A 17119-nucleotide genomic window follows, 5' to 3' on the forward strand; every position below is an offset into this window, starting at 1 on the left:
CCCTGCCACAAATGTGCAAGCCAGTGACACGCACCATCACGAAACCCATAGTTGGGCCATCAGGACCCACCTGAGGGCCATGCTTCGGTGACATGGTGGCCCTAAACAGGGTCACTTAGGCATTTCTCCTTCACAAAGTCAGCTATTTGTCAACCATCTTCTCCCTGAATGGATGGAAGTCCGGAGGGAAGACCACGTGTTCCCTCACTCGAGGCAAGCAGTCCATAGTCCTTTGACAAGTACACCTCACCTCGAGTTTGGTTCCAAAAATCCATCCACCGCTTTTTTGAAGAGTCTGCACCTTTTACCAACAGGCATGAAAAACAATAGCACAGTTTTGCCTGAAAGACCTAATTTCAAAGACATTTAGCTCCTAGTGAACAACTCTGCATTCTGTCTGACTGGCATTGTCCCATTCGTGCAGGCAAGCGTCCTCTTCTTTAAGCCACATGGTGGCTGTTAAGCCTAGATGCTGCTAATGCTGCCGACAGTAAATAAAGAAGAAAGAAAGTGGCCCAATGCAGTATGAAGCGGAGTTTGTGATTCCTATAGGATACAGCATTTTTTTTTTCTAATATATCTTCAGAGATCTGTTATCTAGGCTTCTGGAGAATTAATTCGATTTTGCTTAAAGTACAAGAACAAATCCTCCAAGGAAGACACTGGGAGATGATGGTTTGTGATGGTTCCCAGGGCATACTTTCAAAAATAAAAGTCATGGACCCTGCTTCTGCTCTGTCATACTGGCTTTGTGACTAACCTGGGCTTGGCTAATCCTGATCTTAAAGGTAAAACCCAGTTGTTTAATTTATACTGATATTTTACTACCCCTACCAACATCGCATGCATATGCCATTTTCCAAATCCAAGGGCTTAGAAAAAAATTATCTTGATTCGTAATATAGCATTTTAATTATTATACATTATTCAATATATTAGAATTAAATAATTACCTTGTCTGATTGTTTTGAGGTTTAATATATAGAAATATATATATGCCACTGGTACAGTGTACCTCTTCAATAGATGCTAGCTGTTTTATTAATATTATAGTTACTATTTATTTTCTCTTTCATTTCTCCTACTGTGCTAAGCATTTTACATAATAATCCCACCACCTAGAATCCATTGGACACTGTCAAAACCTCTGATGTATATTCAGTCCTAAGGAAATGGGTATTATGTTTATTACTCCCATTTTACAGGTAGGACTACTAGAGCACAGGGAGTTTAAATAACTTGCCCAGTGTCAGAACTTGTAAATAGCAGAAAAAGATTTTGAGCCCAGAGTCTGTTTTCTTAAATACTAGGTTGCTCTAAGTTGCCACAGTTAAGCCTCATAAAAGCTCCATGAGGAAGCTATTATGATCTCCATTTTACAGATGAGGAAACCGAAGCTCAGAGAGGCTAAGTGATTTGATTGAAGCCATGAGCGTTATAATTCAACCCTAAGTATGTCCCTGAAAAGCACGTATTCCCTCTGCTCTGCAATCAGGACAGGGCCCTAGGTTGGCAGCTGCCCTGGTCCCCGCTGGTTCGTAAACTCACCTGAGTGTGGTCTTCTCAAAGTCAAGAAGGGCTGCATCACAGTGCAGAAGAACTGAGAATGGTGCCATGGTAGTGATTTTAAGGAGCCCACTGTGTGTAGATCTTGCTCTCTGGCTTGTAGAATAGGCTTGTAGTCATGCTGCGTGATGGAGCAGGAGCATGGCACAGCCCCCTTCTTCCAAGTGACCACCACATCACCAGGTCTGGTGAGCAACACACCCCATCCCACTTCACTTCTCATTTGACATGTTCATTATTCCTTCCTTCTCAAAACACTTTCCCCCCTCTTGGCTCCAAGGCACCTTAGTCCCTTAATTTCTTCTCTACATCACTGGCTACTCCTCCTCTGCTCCTTTATGCAAGATACTCCTGCTCTTTCTGGTCTCTAAATGTTTGAGTCTTTGTACCTTCTTTTACACATTCAACATCATGGCTGTAATACTAGCTAAATACTCATCAGCTTCATATCTTTAGCCTCAACCCTTCCGTGGACTCAAGGAGTGTCTAAGTCTCCTAAGTGACATATCCACATGGTTGCTTAATTACTCTCTCAAACTAACAGAACTCTTGCCCTACCCCTACCCCCATGTATTAGTTATCTATTGCTGTGTAATGAATTATCCCCAAACTTAATGGCTTAAGACAACAGTAAACACTTATTATCTCACAGTTTTTGTGTATCAGATCTCTAGGACTAGCTTAGTTAGATGATTCTAGCTTTAGTCTCTCACGAGGTTGTAGTCAAGATGTCAGCCAGAACTACAGACATCTGAGGGCTTGACTGGGGCCAGAGGGTGACTTCTAAGATGGCTCACATGGCTGTTGGAAGAAGGCCTCAGTTTCTAGCTGGCTCTTGGCAGGGGGTCTTGCCACTTAGACTCCTCCATAGGATTCTTGTGTCTTTTCATGACATGGCAGCTGGAACAAGCAGAGCTAGTGATCCAAGAGAATGCAAGCCACAATGTCTTTTTTGGCTTCAGAAGGCTCTTACTATCATCTCCATTGTTTTCTTTTGCTCACACAGATCCACCTGATACAATGAAGATGGATTACCATACCCCACAAACCTACTCCTGCCCCTGTATTCCTCAAATCATTAAATGGCCTGTTGTTCAGACTAAAATCCTGGGAGTCGGCTCTGATTCTCCTCTTTCAGATCCTCTAAGCTAATCCATCAGCAAATGCTGTCAGCTCTATCTTCGGACCCTACCTTGGAGCCCACCATTTCTCACCACATCTACGAAACCCACCCTAATCTCAGCCTACACTGAATGCAGTAAGCTAACTGGCATCCCGTTTCTACTCTTACCACCAATGTCTCTTCTCCAGCAGCCAGAGTCAAGATCATGTCACTCCTCTCTGCTCAGCAACCTCCAGTGACTCCCACCTCACTCAGAGCAGCAGCCAGCATCCTTTGCCATGGTCATCATGATCTGGCTACTTGGCTGCTGCTCCGTTCATCTTTCCAAACTCTCTTCCTCTCCACTCCGGAAGAGCCTCCATGCTGGTCCTCAGGCCATTTGTGCCTCAGAATTCTGTGTGTGCTGCTCCTTCCGCCTGGACCACCCGCTTCCCACACAGTCCCAGGGTTTGTTTCTTCATTTCGGCCAGGTTTCTGTTTTAATGGCACCCCCTCAGGGCAGAAAGCACGAATTGCTTTCCTGTCTAAGATGGTACCTTGTTACTCTCAACCCCTTCACTCTGCTTTGTTCTTCTTCATACTGGGCCACATACTGTAGATTTATTGGTTTTCTTGTTTATCATCTGTCTCTTTCTCCAGAATGTAAAATCCAGGAGAGCAGAAATGCCATCCATTTTTTATTATAGATGGACGCTCTCAGGGCACCTGAAATGGTGCCTAGCATGTAATGGTTGCTCAAATATTAATTTGTGGAATAAATGTACTACCTAGGACCAATCAATTTATCTAGCATAGTGCTACCCAGTAGAACTTTCTGTGCTGGTGGAAATGTCTGCATCTGTGATGTCTGATATGGTGACTGCTAAAAAAATACTTAAAATGTGACTAATATGACTGAGGAACTGAATTTTTCAATTTTAATTTTATTTAATTTATATAAATTTTAATTAAATAGCTACATGTGATCAGCATCCACCACCTAAATCTTTGGGGTGGATGGGGTGGGAGGGGGAAAGTAAATGTCATTTCATTCCATGGTCATCGCAGTAGAGACTTCCTGGGGCACTGATTAAGAAGGAGCCTGAGGTCTAGTCAGTAAACCTTTTCTGAGTGCTTTCTCTGTATCTGGCTCTGTGTTGTCATCAGGATCTTAACACAAGAGTCCATTGATTGACTAGTACTTTCTGCCCAGGGCAATGAGGCAAATGTGGTATGATGTGGTATATTCACCATCCCTGATGTCTGTCACTCCAGGGATGGCCAGAGCTCCTTCCTGATCACTGGGAGGTGATTGCTGGCGCCTACACCTAGTGTTATGTAAGCCACTCAGTGGCTCCCCACAACATCTGCTCTGGCTGTCCTTCTCATTCTTCTCCAAGTTCTCCCAATCCATTCTTCAAATCAGAGTGGAATGTTCTTTGCTGGAATCTTTTTGAGGGCTGACAAAATTCCCTTTCACACAGAACCCCTGCAAATTTTGGTTATTTTTAGTTGTATTTGTACTTATTTGGTGTGAACATTGCATATATTTACCTTCTTACTTTACAGTAGTTCCCCCCTTATCTGGAGTTTAACTTTCTGCCATTTCAGTCACCTGTGGTCAGCCAAGGTCTGAAAATATTAAATGGAAAATTCAGGAAATAAACAATTCATAAATTTTAAATTGCACACTGTTCTGGGTAGAGTGAAGAAACCTCACATTATTCCACTCCATCCTGCCCAGGACGTGAATCATCCCTTTTGTTCCCTGTATCCATGCTGAATATGCTACGCACCTTAATCATTTAGTAGCTTGTGTGTTGGCTTCCTGACTGACTGGCTGTGGCATTCAAATGTAATTTGAATATTCTCCATCCTGTTTGTCTTTTCAGGTGGATTATGATCGAGCACAGATGGTCCTTAGCCCTCCACTGTCAGGGTCTGACACCTACCCCAGGGGCCCTGCCAAACTACCTCAAAGTCAAAGCAAAGCTGGTTATTCCTCAAGTAGCCACCACTACCCATCTGGGTACCAGAAAGCCACCCTGTACCACCACCCCTCCCTACAGACCAGCTCGCAGTACATCTCTACAGCTTCTTACCTGAGCTCTCTCAGCATCTCATCCAGCACCTACCCGCCACCCAGCTGGGGCTCCTCCTCAGACCAGCAGCCCTCCAGGGTGTCCCACGAACAATTTCGGGCTGCACTGCAGCTGGTGGTCAGCCCAGGAGACCCCAGGGAATACTTGGACAACTTTATCAAAATCGGGGAAGGCTCGACTGGCATTGTATGCATTGCAACCGAAAAACACACAGGGAAACAAGTTGCAGTGAAGAAAATGGACCTTCGAAAGCAGCAGCGACGAGAACTGCTTTTTAATGAGGTAGATGGTGTGTTCAGATCATCCTTTGTCTCCTATGTAACATTTATTTCTCACTCGAAAAATAGTACATTTGTATTTTGAGACATTAGAAAACAATGTAAATATAAATACAAAAATCCCCCATCATCTTTCCTTCTAGTCTTTTTCTATCCATGTATAAGTGCTCCCTTTATGGAGGTACTTCACGTGTATCAGCTACTGTGCTAAGCATTGATCTGGTCTGATTCTCACAACTCTCTGAGACAGAAAGACGTTATCACCATAGTAACAAGGAAACCTGCACTCAGATAGGTTAAATGACTAGCCCAGGTTCACGCAGCGGGTTGATGGCAGAGCTGAGATTTTAATTATAGCAGATTCCCAAGCCTTATGCTACACTGTCTGTGCGGGTATATACACATTTTACGCTGTTGTGCTACCACATATGTCCTTTGTAGCCATTTTTTTAAATCACAGTAAACATCATTTTACCAATGAACTGTCATTCTTTAGGAACTTTAACATTTTTTCTAACTATAAAATATTCTTTCTATAGAAAATATGGAAAATATTTTTTAAAAGTCCCATAATCCCACAATCAAGAGTCTACATTAATATTTCAGTATTTCCTTTCTATATTTTATTCTACTGAGAGAAACAAGATATGGTATTGGTTTCCAGAAAATTTGTACTGATTTGGATCTCGCCAATAGTCAGTCCTGTTTCACCTCACTAACATTGGATGCTATCATGTTAATCTCTGTTAATCCAATAGACATGAATAAATTTTACTGCTTTAATCAACACCGTTATTGCTAATGAATCTGAATTTATTTTTAAATGTTTATAGGATATTTTTATTTATTCATTGAATCTTATGGCCTTTGCATAGTTTTCAGTTCATCTTGTTGATTTCTAAGAGGTCTCGATATATTAAGGAATTAACTGTTTTCTATGTATTTGTTGAACCTGCTTTTCCACTTTCTCATTTTGTCTTTTAAACTTGCTTATCACTTGTGAGTTCTAAATGCACATAGGTGGGAAAACATGAGTACCTTGGTCCAGGGACAAAACATTTTGGAGTGGTTAATGATTTTATGGGGGTCTTGGAGAGAGAGATGAGCTTTGTGGATGAGAAAACTAAGTCTTAAAGATATCAAGTCAGGATTCTAATGTTAGATAATATGTCAGTCTCTAGTAAAGGATGTCCCACCCACATCTAACTCTGAGAGCTATAAACAAACACTATAAAATGCAATCAGCTGTGACTTTGGACCCCCTTCTGTGGTGGCTCATGTGAAGCCACCAGTGGCTCCACACATCTCCAGCTCCATAACTTGTTCCTTTCTTTCCCATGCTCTGAACCTCAGAAAGAGTACCAGGTGAGTAGGTTTCAGCTTCTTAGTCCACCATTCCTGATTTCTGGAACATATTTCCAAATCACAGTGCCAGAACAGAGAGGACAAATATAATTTCAATAAACAGCTCTATAATTTATTAGTGAACATTAACTCAAAAAAATGTCACCAAAAGCTGCCACAGGGCAGCAATTCCTAGAAGCTTTCTCTCTAAGCAGACTCAAGTTAGCCTTTTCATGCCTAAGTCATATTTGTCTTTACTTTCAATACCCATCTTCTGTATTCAGCCCAAACCTCTCTCAGACTCAGACCTTCTGCCAAGAAGTTAAGTTGATCTCATGTATTCCCGCTCCTAAAACTGTTTACTTCATTCACTTGTGAGACTCGCTTGCCATCCACTCACTTACCGTGAGTTGGTAACACTTTTACCATATTAACCAACAATGGAGTATGGACAGTACATTCTGAAGGAAGCCCTTAGGGCTCTCTAGTCATATTTTCCCAAAACAGTCCATTAAACACCCTCTTGTGGATGCAGACCTTGCCGTGGTTCTGCCCGTTCTCACTCCTTGTTCTCCCCTCACCTAATGTCTGGCTGGCCTGCCATTTTCTCTAAATTTACTAACTCGATTCCCTTTGTTTCTACTAGCTGCTCTCAATGCTGTCTTTTTATTATGAGTAGGTGTCTGAATAAATCCCCCCCACAATCAATACTTCTCAGTCAGTTGTACTCATAGCACAAATGTTGCCCCAAGAAAAGCCAAAGCTACATTTCACTGTCGCAAGTCACAAAGTGTCTCTCCGTTTGTCCAGGTTGTGATAATGCGGGATTACCACCATGACAATGTGGTCGACATGTACAATAGCTACCTTGTCGGTGACGAGCTCTGGGTGGTCATGGAATTTCTAGAAGGTGGTGCCTTGACAGACATTGTTACTCATACCAGGTAAGTTTCTTTATTATTCAGATGTATAATTTAAGGTACTTATTATTTTCCTCCAGAGTGAAGTCTCACTGACTATCTTTATGAACTCTTCATAAATTGTAAACACTTTGAAGTCAAAGACCATGACTACCCTTTTCCTCTCTATTCCGCAAGTGCTTATTATAATGTCACCTATGTATCGCTCATTCTTCAATTAGCATTCTCCCTGCCCCCCAGAAGTTCATTAATACCCATTGATTTTAAATCAACAGGCGGCTGAGAATGGTGTTTTGGTAACAAATAATAGAATTTCCTATCCCTCGATTTTTTAAAATTAAGTTTCATTCTTCTGAGTTGCCATGCTGTTGCTATGTGTCGATACTACCAAGGGTAACTGGAGAAGGTAGGGGCAGGTGGAAGGTCAGTCAAAATTTTACGTCATAATAACAAACCTATATAACAGAGAGATATCCTTCAATCCTGTTGTTAAAGAGTCTTGTGGGTAACACTGGTTAATTATCATTGTTCTCAGCTACTTGCTTTCCTGATGTGTCAGTTGTGGTCATTTCATCAAGTGTTTATCAATCACCTTTTATGTGCAGGGCTCTTTCCTAAGTGCTGGGGATACAAAAGACACAAATGAATAAGGCTCAGAAACATTCCTTCAAGGAAGTCACAGATTAAAAATAAATACATTATATACCCATGCAGAATTAGAAAGATGTATAGAAGTAGCATAGAAGAATACCTGAATGTCTCTTTCAGGGAGAGTCATGAAAGGTTTCCAGTATAAGGTGATATCTGAGATGGGTTTTGAGGGATGAATAGGAGTTTACTAAGACAGAAAGTGGGAGCAAAAGGGCATTGAAGGCACGTGAAACAGTGCCAAGCTTTAGGTTCTGGGAATCAGATCCCAAAGACTTCTTGCCTGTAGATTTTTCAGATGTGGGCTGGTTCACTAGAACCCAAGGGACCTGCCTCTCTTGACCATTTCAAAGATGTTTTTAAACCTGTCCTTGCTCCTTAAATGTTATTTCCTTTCTAGAATGAATGAAGAACAGATAGCTACTGTGTGTCTGTCAGTTCTGAGAGCTCTCTCCTACCTTCACAATCAAGGAGTGATTCACAGGGACATAAAGAGTGACTCCATCCTCCTGACAAGTGATGGTCGGGTAAGATTTTCAGGTTTGGCGCCTCCATGGTTTGCCTTGTCACTTCGTCTGTCACAGGCATTGTCCTCCTAGGAAAACTTTCTCATAATTCTAATTTTTAGTCCCAATTCACCCACTGCCCTTCACAGAAGGCTTACAAAAAGGAAATTACGATCTTTTGTGTCATCCTGTTAGAATTATCTGTGACTTGAATTTGATGGATAATTTTCTGCCTTAACAATGAGTGTAGGAAGTAATAAAAACTATGGAAATTTCTTTTCTTTTTCTGCCATGCTCTCATTTTTGTTGGAGAAGATGACTTTTTCTAGGGCTTTATCCACCCTATTTGTGTGACTATGCATGTCTGCAGTATCTCTGAGTCCCTGCAGGAAACAAATGACAAATTCCAGTGGGCAGTTTGAGAAGAGTTTAATAAAGGTGGGGACAGATGTAGAAGAGTTGTAAGGAACCATGCATGAGGATTAGTGTGGTTCTCAGAAATGCAGCAGCACTTTCACTACCCCATGCCTGGAGAGTCGAGGCAGGGAACCAGTTACTAGAACCTGGAAGTAGAGATGATTGTGTGAAGAGGGCTGCAGGGCAAGAGCTCTGATCTTCGGTGGAAGCCAGACCACAGTGAAACTGCAGGTTGGGAACTGGGGATTTAAATACCCCAACCTCACTCTTCCTTCCTTCCAATCTCCTGCTGGTGCTTCCCATTGGCCGAACCCGGTCAGCGGCCGTCAGTACACTCAAGGCAGGTTGGCCTCCCAGGGTTCAGGGAAGGGAGGAGAATAGATCTAGAAGGACAAATGGAATATATACATCATACTAGCATATCTCCAGGCCCAGATTTGCACATTTCCCATCACTGCAACTTACACAAGGGATTCTGTTGAAACTCATCAGCCATACCAGGGTACAAAAGAACATAGAATACAACAGCCAAGGAAAGAATGAGTTGACATTCCAAAGAAGGCTTAGTTAGAAGGGAGCATTTTGAAGCATAGATTTTTCTCTATTTTGTCCCTTTTTGAAACTCCCAGCAGAGGTAATAGTTCTGGGATGAATAGAGCCAGCTGTCCCTTCGATGGACTTGTCTATTACAACCAAATAACTTCAGCCATATAGAAAGCATTCATGTCACATCAGAATTTGCCTAGGAATGACCGGAGGGCAGCCAGAGAAACTGCCCAGGCACTTAGACTTTTCTTCTTTTATTTTAAAAAGATAGTCAATTTTATTGTGGAAAATTCAGTCAATCCAGAAAAATATAAAAGGTAAAATAAAGATCACCTTTAATCCCATTTTCCACTTTTCCCATATTTTCATGTATGTGTATACAGAATTTGCAAACTTGGGATTATGTTATAATGGGCAGTTTGAAGCCCTGCTTTTTGCATTGCTCTGGCCGATATTTTTTTTTTAAAGGGTATGGAAGTATGTAGCAGTGAGCTCTTGCTACATAACAAACCACTCTACACTTAGTGGTTTAAAACGTCCTTTATTTGCTTATAATTCTGAGTCAGCGTATGAGCTGACCTCAGCTGGTACAGCTCACTTCCATTCCATGTAGCATCAGCTGAACTCACTCCTGCATTTGTGGTCAGCCTGCAACTGATGGCCTCACTCATTTACCTGGCGCTTGGCTGGCTCACAGCCAGGGCAGTGGAGGTAACTGGGCCGTCATCTCCCAGCAGACTAGCCCATGCTTATTCACATGGCGCTATGGCAGAGTTCCCAAGAGCAGCAAGAGAGGCAAGCCCCAATGCGCATGCGCTTTTCAACCTTCTGCTTATATCTTGTTTGCTAATGTCTCTTTGGCCAAAATAAGTCGCACAGTCAAGCCTAGATGTAGAGGGTGAAGAAATGAACTTCACCTTTGGTTGGGAGAAGATGTAAAGTCTCAGTGCAAAGGGATGTGGATACAGGGAGGGGAAGGATATGTAGCCATTTTTGCATGATCTCCCATAGAATGGGGGAACTACAGGAAAAAGGCAGGAACTCTCCCCTGGTCGACTCAGGAAAGCACTGAGACGAGGCCCCACGGCCTCAGAACACAATTTGCAAAGCATTGAACTGGTCCAAAAATTGATTCTGGGCACCGGTGCTTGCAGAAAAAACAAAGCAGGGCAGGTTCAACCCAGGCTTTCTTTCAGTTTCTAGAGACTAATGACAAAGGCTTTCTTGCTGTAAATACATGTCAGGTGTCAAAATCAGACATGAGACTAAAATAATAATTCATTGTTTAATAAGCTTACTTAAATACCTGCCCTCCCAACAATGTGTGAAAGGTTATTAAATCATTCAGCAACATTCTCAAGGGCAGAACCTATGTTTCAAACATATCCCGTATTTTCATGCACCCAACAAAGAGCTCACAGAGACTGGCACCGTGTAAGTGCTTTTAGTCTTACTGGTTGGTTCAGTCGCTCATTCAGTTAATACTAGCCAAAGTCTACTATGTGTCAGCAATGGTTCTAGGCCCTAAGGATGAACAAAACAAAATCACTACTTTCATTAAGCTTATTAGGGGCATGGAGGTGTGATAGTAAACAAATAGATAAATACACCAATAAAATCACCAGCAGACAAGCAGTGATAAGTGCTCCATTTGCTGTAATTAATTAATTTAAGCATGATTAGGAGGGTAGAGTGTGATGCAGTGGGGGGGTAGGGGGGCGGGAGGGGTCCGTTATTGAGGCCAGTCAGAGAAGGCCTTTCTGAAGTGGCGACATTACAGCAGAGACGTGCTAGGCAGTGGAGCCTGTGGCTCTCAGGGATGAGAGTGTTCCAGGAAGAGAAAACCAACAGCATGTTAAGCAGATTTTGCAGCTCTTGGCCAGAGTGGGCTCATTCGCACTTCAGAATAAGGCACCATATTGACTTTAATGGGCTTCTTCAGTTTCTGTAAAGGAAACTTTTTTTAGATGGAATGTGTCTACTGTAAGAAAAGGCTGAGAGTACAGTTTATACCAATATATTAGAGCATAGAGTTTAATAGAGGAGAGAAATTTTTCATTTATTTATTGTCATTATAACTAATTCCCCTCAACCCTTAGGGTCTTAAATTAAAGTAATTTTAGCATTCTCACATAGCTCTGAGTTGCCTCGGCTCAGCTAGCCAGGGCCGCTCTGACGTAGGGTTAGATGATGCATCTAGAAGTCTCCTCAGTCACATGTCAGGTAGTTAGTACCGGCCGATTGCTGGGCACTCAGCTGGAGCTGTCAGCCAGAACACTTACAATCGTGGCCTCTCTGTGTGGCCTTCCTCATAACATGGAGGCTGGTTTCCAAGAGTAAATGCCCCAAGAAAACAAGGCGGAAGTGCATGGCATTTTTATGACCTAGCCTCAAAATCACATAGTGTCACTGCTATCATGGTCGACAGTCCTTTCAGATTGGGGCGGGGAGGGAGGAGAATTTAAGACCTTCTTCAATAAGAGGAATATGGTAATATTAAGAATCAAATCTAGATTCAGTGGACATATGGTAATTATGTTACAATAATAATAATAAATCATAAATGTTATAATATAATAAATTGATATAATATGGTAATTAATATTATAAATTTGCTTGATTCAGTCATATGGTAAGAAGAGTTCATGGACTGGGCAGTATTGTTGTTGGCATGTTGGGAAAATATCTGTCACACAAGGTGTCCTGGGTTTGCTTTCTTTTGGGAAATGTTCAACATCATTAGCCCTTAGAGAAATGCCAATTAAAACTACAAGGTATCACTACACGCTTATCAAAAAGGCTAAAATGAAAAATAGTGAAAGCACCACTTATTCATACATTGCTGATAGGAATGCAAAACGATACAGCCACTCTGAAAAGTAGTTAGGCAGTTCCTCTCATGACTAAAAATGGGCTTGCCATGTGACCAGCAATTACACTCTTTGGCATATATTTCAGAGAAATGAAAATTTATTTCTACACAAAATCTTGTATACCAATGTTTACAGCAATTTTATTTTGAATAGCCCCAAACTAGAAGCTACCCAAATGTCCATGAAAGTGTGAATGGTTGAACAGAGTGTAGTGTATCTATACCATGGAATACCACCCAGTGCAAAAAAAAGAAGAGGAAGAACAAATAAGTAATACTTGGATGAACTTCAAGGAAATTATGCCGAGTGAAAAAAAAAGCCAATCTCAAAGAGATACACACTGCATAATTCCATTTATATACATTTGTGAAATAACATAATTATAGGGATATACAGCAAATTAGTGGATGCCAGGGGTTAGGGATTAGGATTGCGTGGCTATAAAGACATAACACAAGAGAGTCTTATAGCGATGGTGCAGTTGAGTGTCTTCATTGTGGTCGTGGTCATGCAAGGCGACAATGTAATAAAATCGCAGAGTATATGCACACATACATTCTACACACACAAATGAGTTCATATATACTTGGTTAAATCTGAGTAATCTCTATGAAAAGTGTTGATATTGAACTAGTTGTGTAAGATGCTAACATTAGAGAGGACGGGTACATGTTTCTTTGCCACCGCCCAATTATTTTGAAATAAAAAAATTTTTAAGACAGAAGATTGCTCAGGTTTTAAAGGATAAATCATATCTGGCTTGTTCAAAAACTAGAAGAGAAATTAGTCGCTATCAACTAATTTGAAAGTAAAGTGTTCACTATTTGTCCATGGCAGAAATAATATCAAGCGAGTCTTAAGCAGGGGAATGTGGTGTTTGGGTTTTGAAAGGAAAAATAAATAGCATGTCACAGAGTGGTTGTAAGAATTACATGAAGTAATTTATATCAAACCATCAGAGAGAAACAAGGTAAAAGGTAGATGCTCAGAGAAAGGGTGATCCCCACCCCACCCTTGCAATTAAGGGTTGAGGAAATTGATCCACAATCTTTCCTTGGCCAGAGACAATGCAACGTGTCTGCATCCTCTCTCCCACAGGATTTGAAGCGAGAATAAAAGGATAGGTCAGGAAGCATAGACTGGCAGGCAGGGCTTTACGACTGTTCCACGCCCTCTTCACTCTGCCCTTGACACTCAGTGGAAAGTCAGTGTCTCTTTGCCCAGAGTGTGTACCTTTAGTTTTTCATCATCTTCACCTGGTCCATTTAATTCGTTAATATTATTTGCCTGGCTTCCTTAGGCATTTGAGTTGTGTTGTCTCTCAAAAACTAAAATTCTACAATTACGAGATCTGAAGATTACCTCACAAATGCTCTTCTTTAATAAACAGAAACTTGGACACGTTAAATAGCTTCTTAAATTTATTCCTTTCCAATAGTCTCTGAGGTACACCCAGTTTCTATCTCTCTTCCCTTCCCTGCCACTCCATAGAGGTTACTTTCCTAATGCAGGAAGCAATGCATGAGAACTCAGGAGACCTAGACTTGAGTCTCCCTTGAATACTGTTGTACGGTCTTGGGCAAGTTCCTACCACTCTCTGCACTCTGTCAAACGGCAGAGGGGCTAGCTGAGGCTTCTATGCTGTTAAGCTTAGCTGCCTTGAAGCCCTCCACTCTTCTTGGATTTGGCAGCTGAAGAAGTGGGCCTTAAGCTAGAGGCACCATCAGCAGCCTGGTTCCTTCTATTACCTCTCTCTGTTCCTTTGTGCTTGGATCATTGTTCTCCTTAAAACAGTTCTCAAACTTTAGTGAGCCTCATAACCTCTGGAGACCTTGGCAAAAAAAAAAAAAAATTCCTGGACCCTACCCCCAGAAATTCTGATTTAGTCAGGCTGGGTGGCACCCAAGAACCTGTGTCTCTAACAAGTTCTCAGGGGATGTTGATGCTACACACTTTGAGTACCATTGCTATATAGGAAGCACCCAGGAACCAGGCATAGAAGCATCCACCTTTTGCCTTAGCAAAAACCTGGAGCAGACTCAAGAATTCTTTAGAGTGTATGCAATTTACAGAATGAGGATTTTACATTCTATTTTAACCCTGTAGCTGTCTTGTGCATAGACTCTTTTGTGCCCCCGCCCCATGTTTTTGTGGGGCCCCTGATTCCTAGCCAGGGCACAATGAGATGGATAGGATCTCAGGCTTAAATAGCATCTTTGTCTGAACTCTGAGCTCTAGTGCTTTGTCTGGCCCTTGTGGACCAAGCTACAACTTTTTTTCTTTTAGGGGTTTTGCAGTGTGCTAGCTGCAGTTCTCTTAGCTTAACTGCATTAGTGGGAAGAGGGTGGTTTCCTAAGCAAGCACATTGTATAATTTTATCGAAAATAAGGCTCAGCTTAGAGTCAGTGTGATTTGCTCTTAAGATCTGCCTACAATGCTTTATTATGCTCATTACTTGAATTCTCATTATCTACTTGCAGATTTATTTGGACGAATGTTGTGTGTAATTATGTTCTTTTAGAAAATTGTCTCTTTTATATACTTGGATGAGTAAAAAAAATCATGCAGAAGCACTTATACTCCTACAACAGAAGGACGGGCCTGGCTTCCAAGAGTCGAGTTTCAATTTTTCAACTTACATTTTGTTAGGGAGATAATTACTAGTCTGTCAGGTTTTGGTCTTCTTTTAATGTCTGGAAAGAGAAAGCCACACTAGAGATATTGACATTAAAACCCACCAATACCAAAAGGCTAATACATTCACGTCATCAATCATTCAGGTCTCTTAAATTTACAGGCAAACAAAATGTATTGGAAAAATCGTTCCTCCTTTTCACCATCTGTGTAGTAGGCTTGCAGATTTACTCATACTCAAGCTTTGGAAATAGCCTTCCCCCCCGCCCCTCCCCACCACACAAACACTTATAATGTCTCTGTTTTTTAAAAACTAACCTAGACTTCTTCACAGAGCACTACTGACTAGATTTTTTAAAAATATTTAAAAATTTGATCTATTACATTTAGTATGCTTCAATAATTTAAACATTGTCTATCAAAGTTAAACCCCATTATGATTATGTTTAACTGATAACCTTTAAAACCTCAATATTTCACATTTGGCCACCACCTACTCCTTCTTTCCACCTCCCACCCTCATCTTTCTTAAGGTGGAGTCTAGGAGAATAAGAGACAGATGTAGATTATGGGACCTCAGGATAAATGAGATAAGACTCGTCTTCTGTTCCTCTCTGGGCTCTGCCTTGACATAATTGACCTCTTCTGCTACCCAGACTGCTAAGGATTAACAGGTCTCATCAGCTCCTGGGCTTTTGAGGAGGGAGCCTCTGCAGTACTTCACAGCTCCAGCCTCTTGCCTTAAGTCTTGAAAGCCATCCTTGAGGCTGCCTCCTTATGTCAACCATAAGCTTGCACTGGGCACTTCCCAATTCTCTCACTGCGATTTGGTCATGCTTCTAGATTCTGCACACCACACAAAAGTCCTCTCCCTTGTTTGTGTGGGGATGTATGCTGCTCAGACATTCGATTCTAAAAACAGCTGTCTTCTATAAGTCAGTGATGATTTATTTCATGGAAGCCAGTAGCATTGCCTCACGTTCACTTCCACCCACTCTTTTGTGCCATCTCTTTGTGGAGGCCATGTTAGGCATAGCCAAGCCTGATGTTCACTAATATATCCATACCCATAGTTAAACTATTGCAGTATTCTCATGCCTGTTGGTTAACACTCACTGTTTCAAGTCCTCGGCATATCCCCCATTACAACAGCCCCACCCCCTTGCCTCATTAAAGATGGTAATACCCCAAGATAACTTCAGGATACCACTCAACTTTAGGTCTAGATTCTGATTGTTCCAAATGAATCTGGTTATTAAATATTAACAAATATTACCTCTGAACACAGATGCCCGTGGCTTCTCCTCTCTTCTTTGTATGGGGATAGATGCTACTCAGCTATATCTAAAGCCCACCATCATTTGCTTGGGGTGGTGGGAAGGGATGTATAATAAAGAATTGAGGCCTGAAATAATTAAATCACTGCTCTTTGTCCTCTTCTGCAAATAATCACAGGCTAAAAATTGATGGACTGTAAGATTTTCACTTCCCTGAATTGTAGACTCTTTTTACAGTAGGGTAATAAAGATTATGGGCCAGCTGCAATGGCCCCAGAGCTCTCGTCTTCATACCACATGGACATTCTGCGATCTGAGGCATCTGGGTTTGATTCTTGATATTACAAATCAGTTGAGAAAATTATCTCTCCACTACACCAGCTTTCTCTAACATTTCATCTGGAGCAATTCAATCTCTTCCCACTCCAAACCATACCACCACTAACATTGGCCTGGTTGGAAAGAAGATCACGAACAAGAAAATGGAAGAAGAAAAAAACCCACATTAATAATTTCCAAAAGATTACCTTATTTCATCTGTGTTTTAACTTTGATTCTTAAAAGAGTTATCTTCAGTAAGTCAGTGATGGTTTCAGAAAGAGTGCCAGTGTGTCTTCTATCACATGACATGCTAACATATATGTATATGTCAGTATAAAATAAAATCAATCTAGTAGCATGTGTGTTTTCAGTATCTACTGTTTTCCCAGCTCTTAGGGAACACAGTTAGGCTTTGCAGTTAAAAGGGAGAGCTGTTGCCTCTGAGGAATATCATTTCTAACCGGAGGGACAAAATCAGTATGAGAAACAGTTCAATGTTGAGTGACTCCTAAATTCTCTTAAATTCAGAGAGAGGAGAGATCAGTATGGACTCCTGAGAAAAATTCTGGAGGAAGTAAGAAGTGA

General features: G+C 41.4%; 1 protein-coding gene across 18 annotated transcripts in view; it reads left to right on the forward strand.

The window, feature by feature from the left end:
• PAK5 (p21 (RAC1) activated kinase 5) overlaps positions 1-17119 on the forward strand; it is a 250498-nt gene that overhangs the window by 225686 nt on the left and 7693 nt on the right. For all 18 annotated transcript variants that reach the window (XM_039874503.1, XM_039874498.1, XM_039874506.1 and 15 more), the window contains 3 exons: positions 4561-5052; positions 7203-7336; positions 8361-8487. In XM_039874503.1, coding sequence (XP_039730437.1) covers positions 4561-5052; positions 7203-7336; positions 8361-8487 — 753 coding nt within the window. The remainder of the gene's footprint in view (positions 1-4560; positions 5053-7202; positions 7337-8360; positions 8488-17119) is intronic.

The sequence above is a fragment of the Pteropus medius genome, unplaced genomic scaffold (genome assembly GCF_902729225.1).
Source record: "Pteropus medius unplaced genomic scaffold, Ma_sr-lr_union100, whole genome shotgun sequence".
NCBI lineage: Eukaryota > Metazoa > Chordata > Mammalia > Chiroptera > Pteropodidae > Pteropus > Pteropus medius.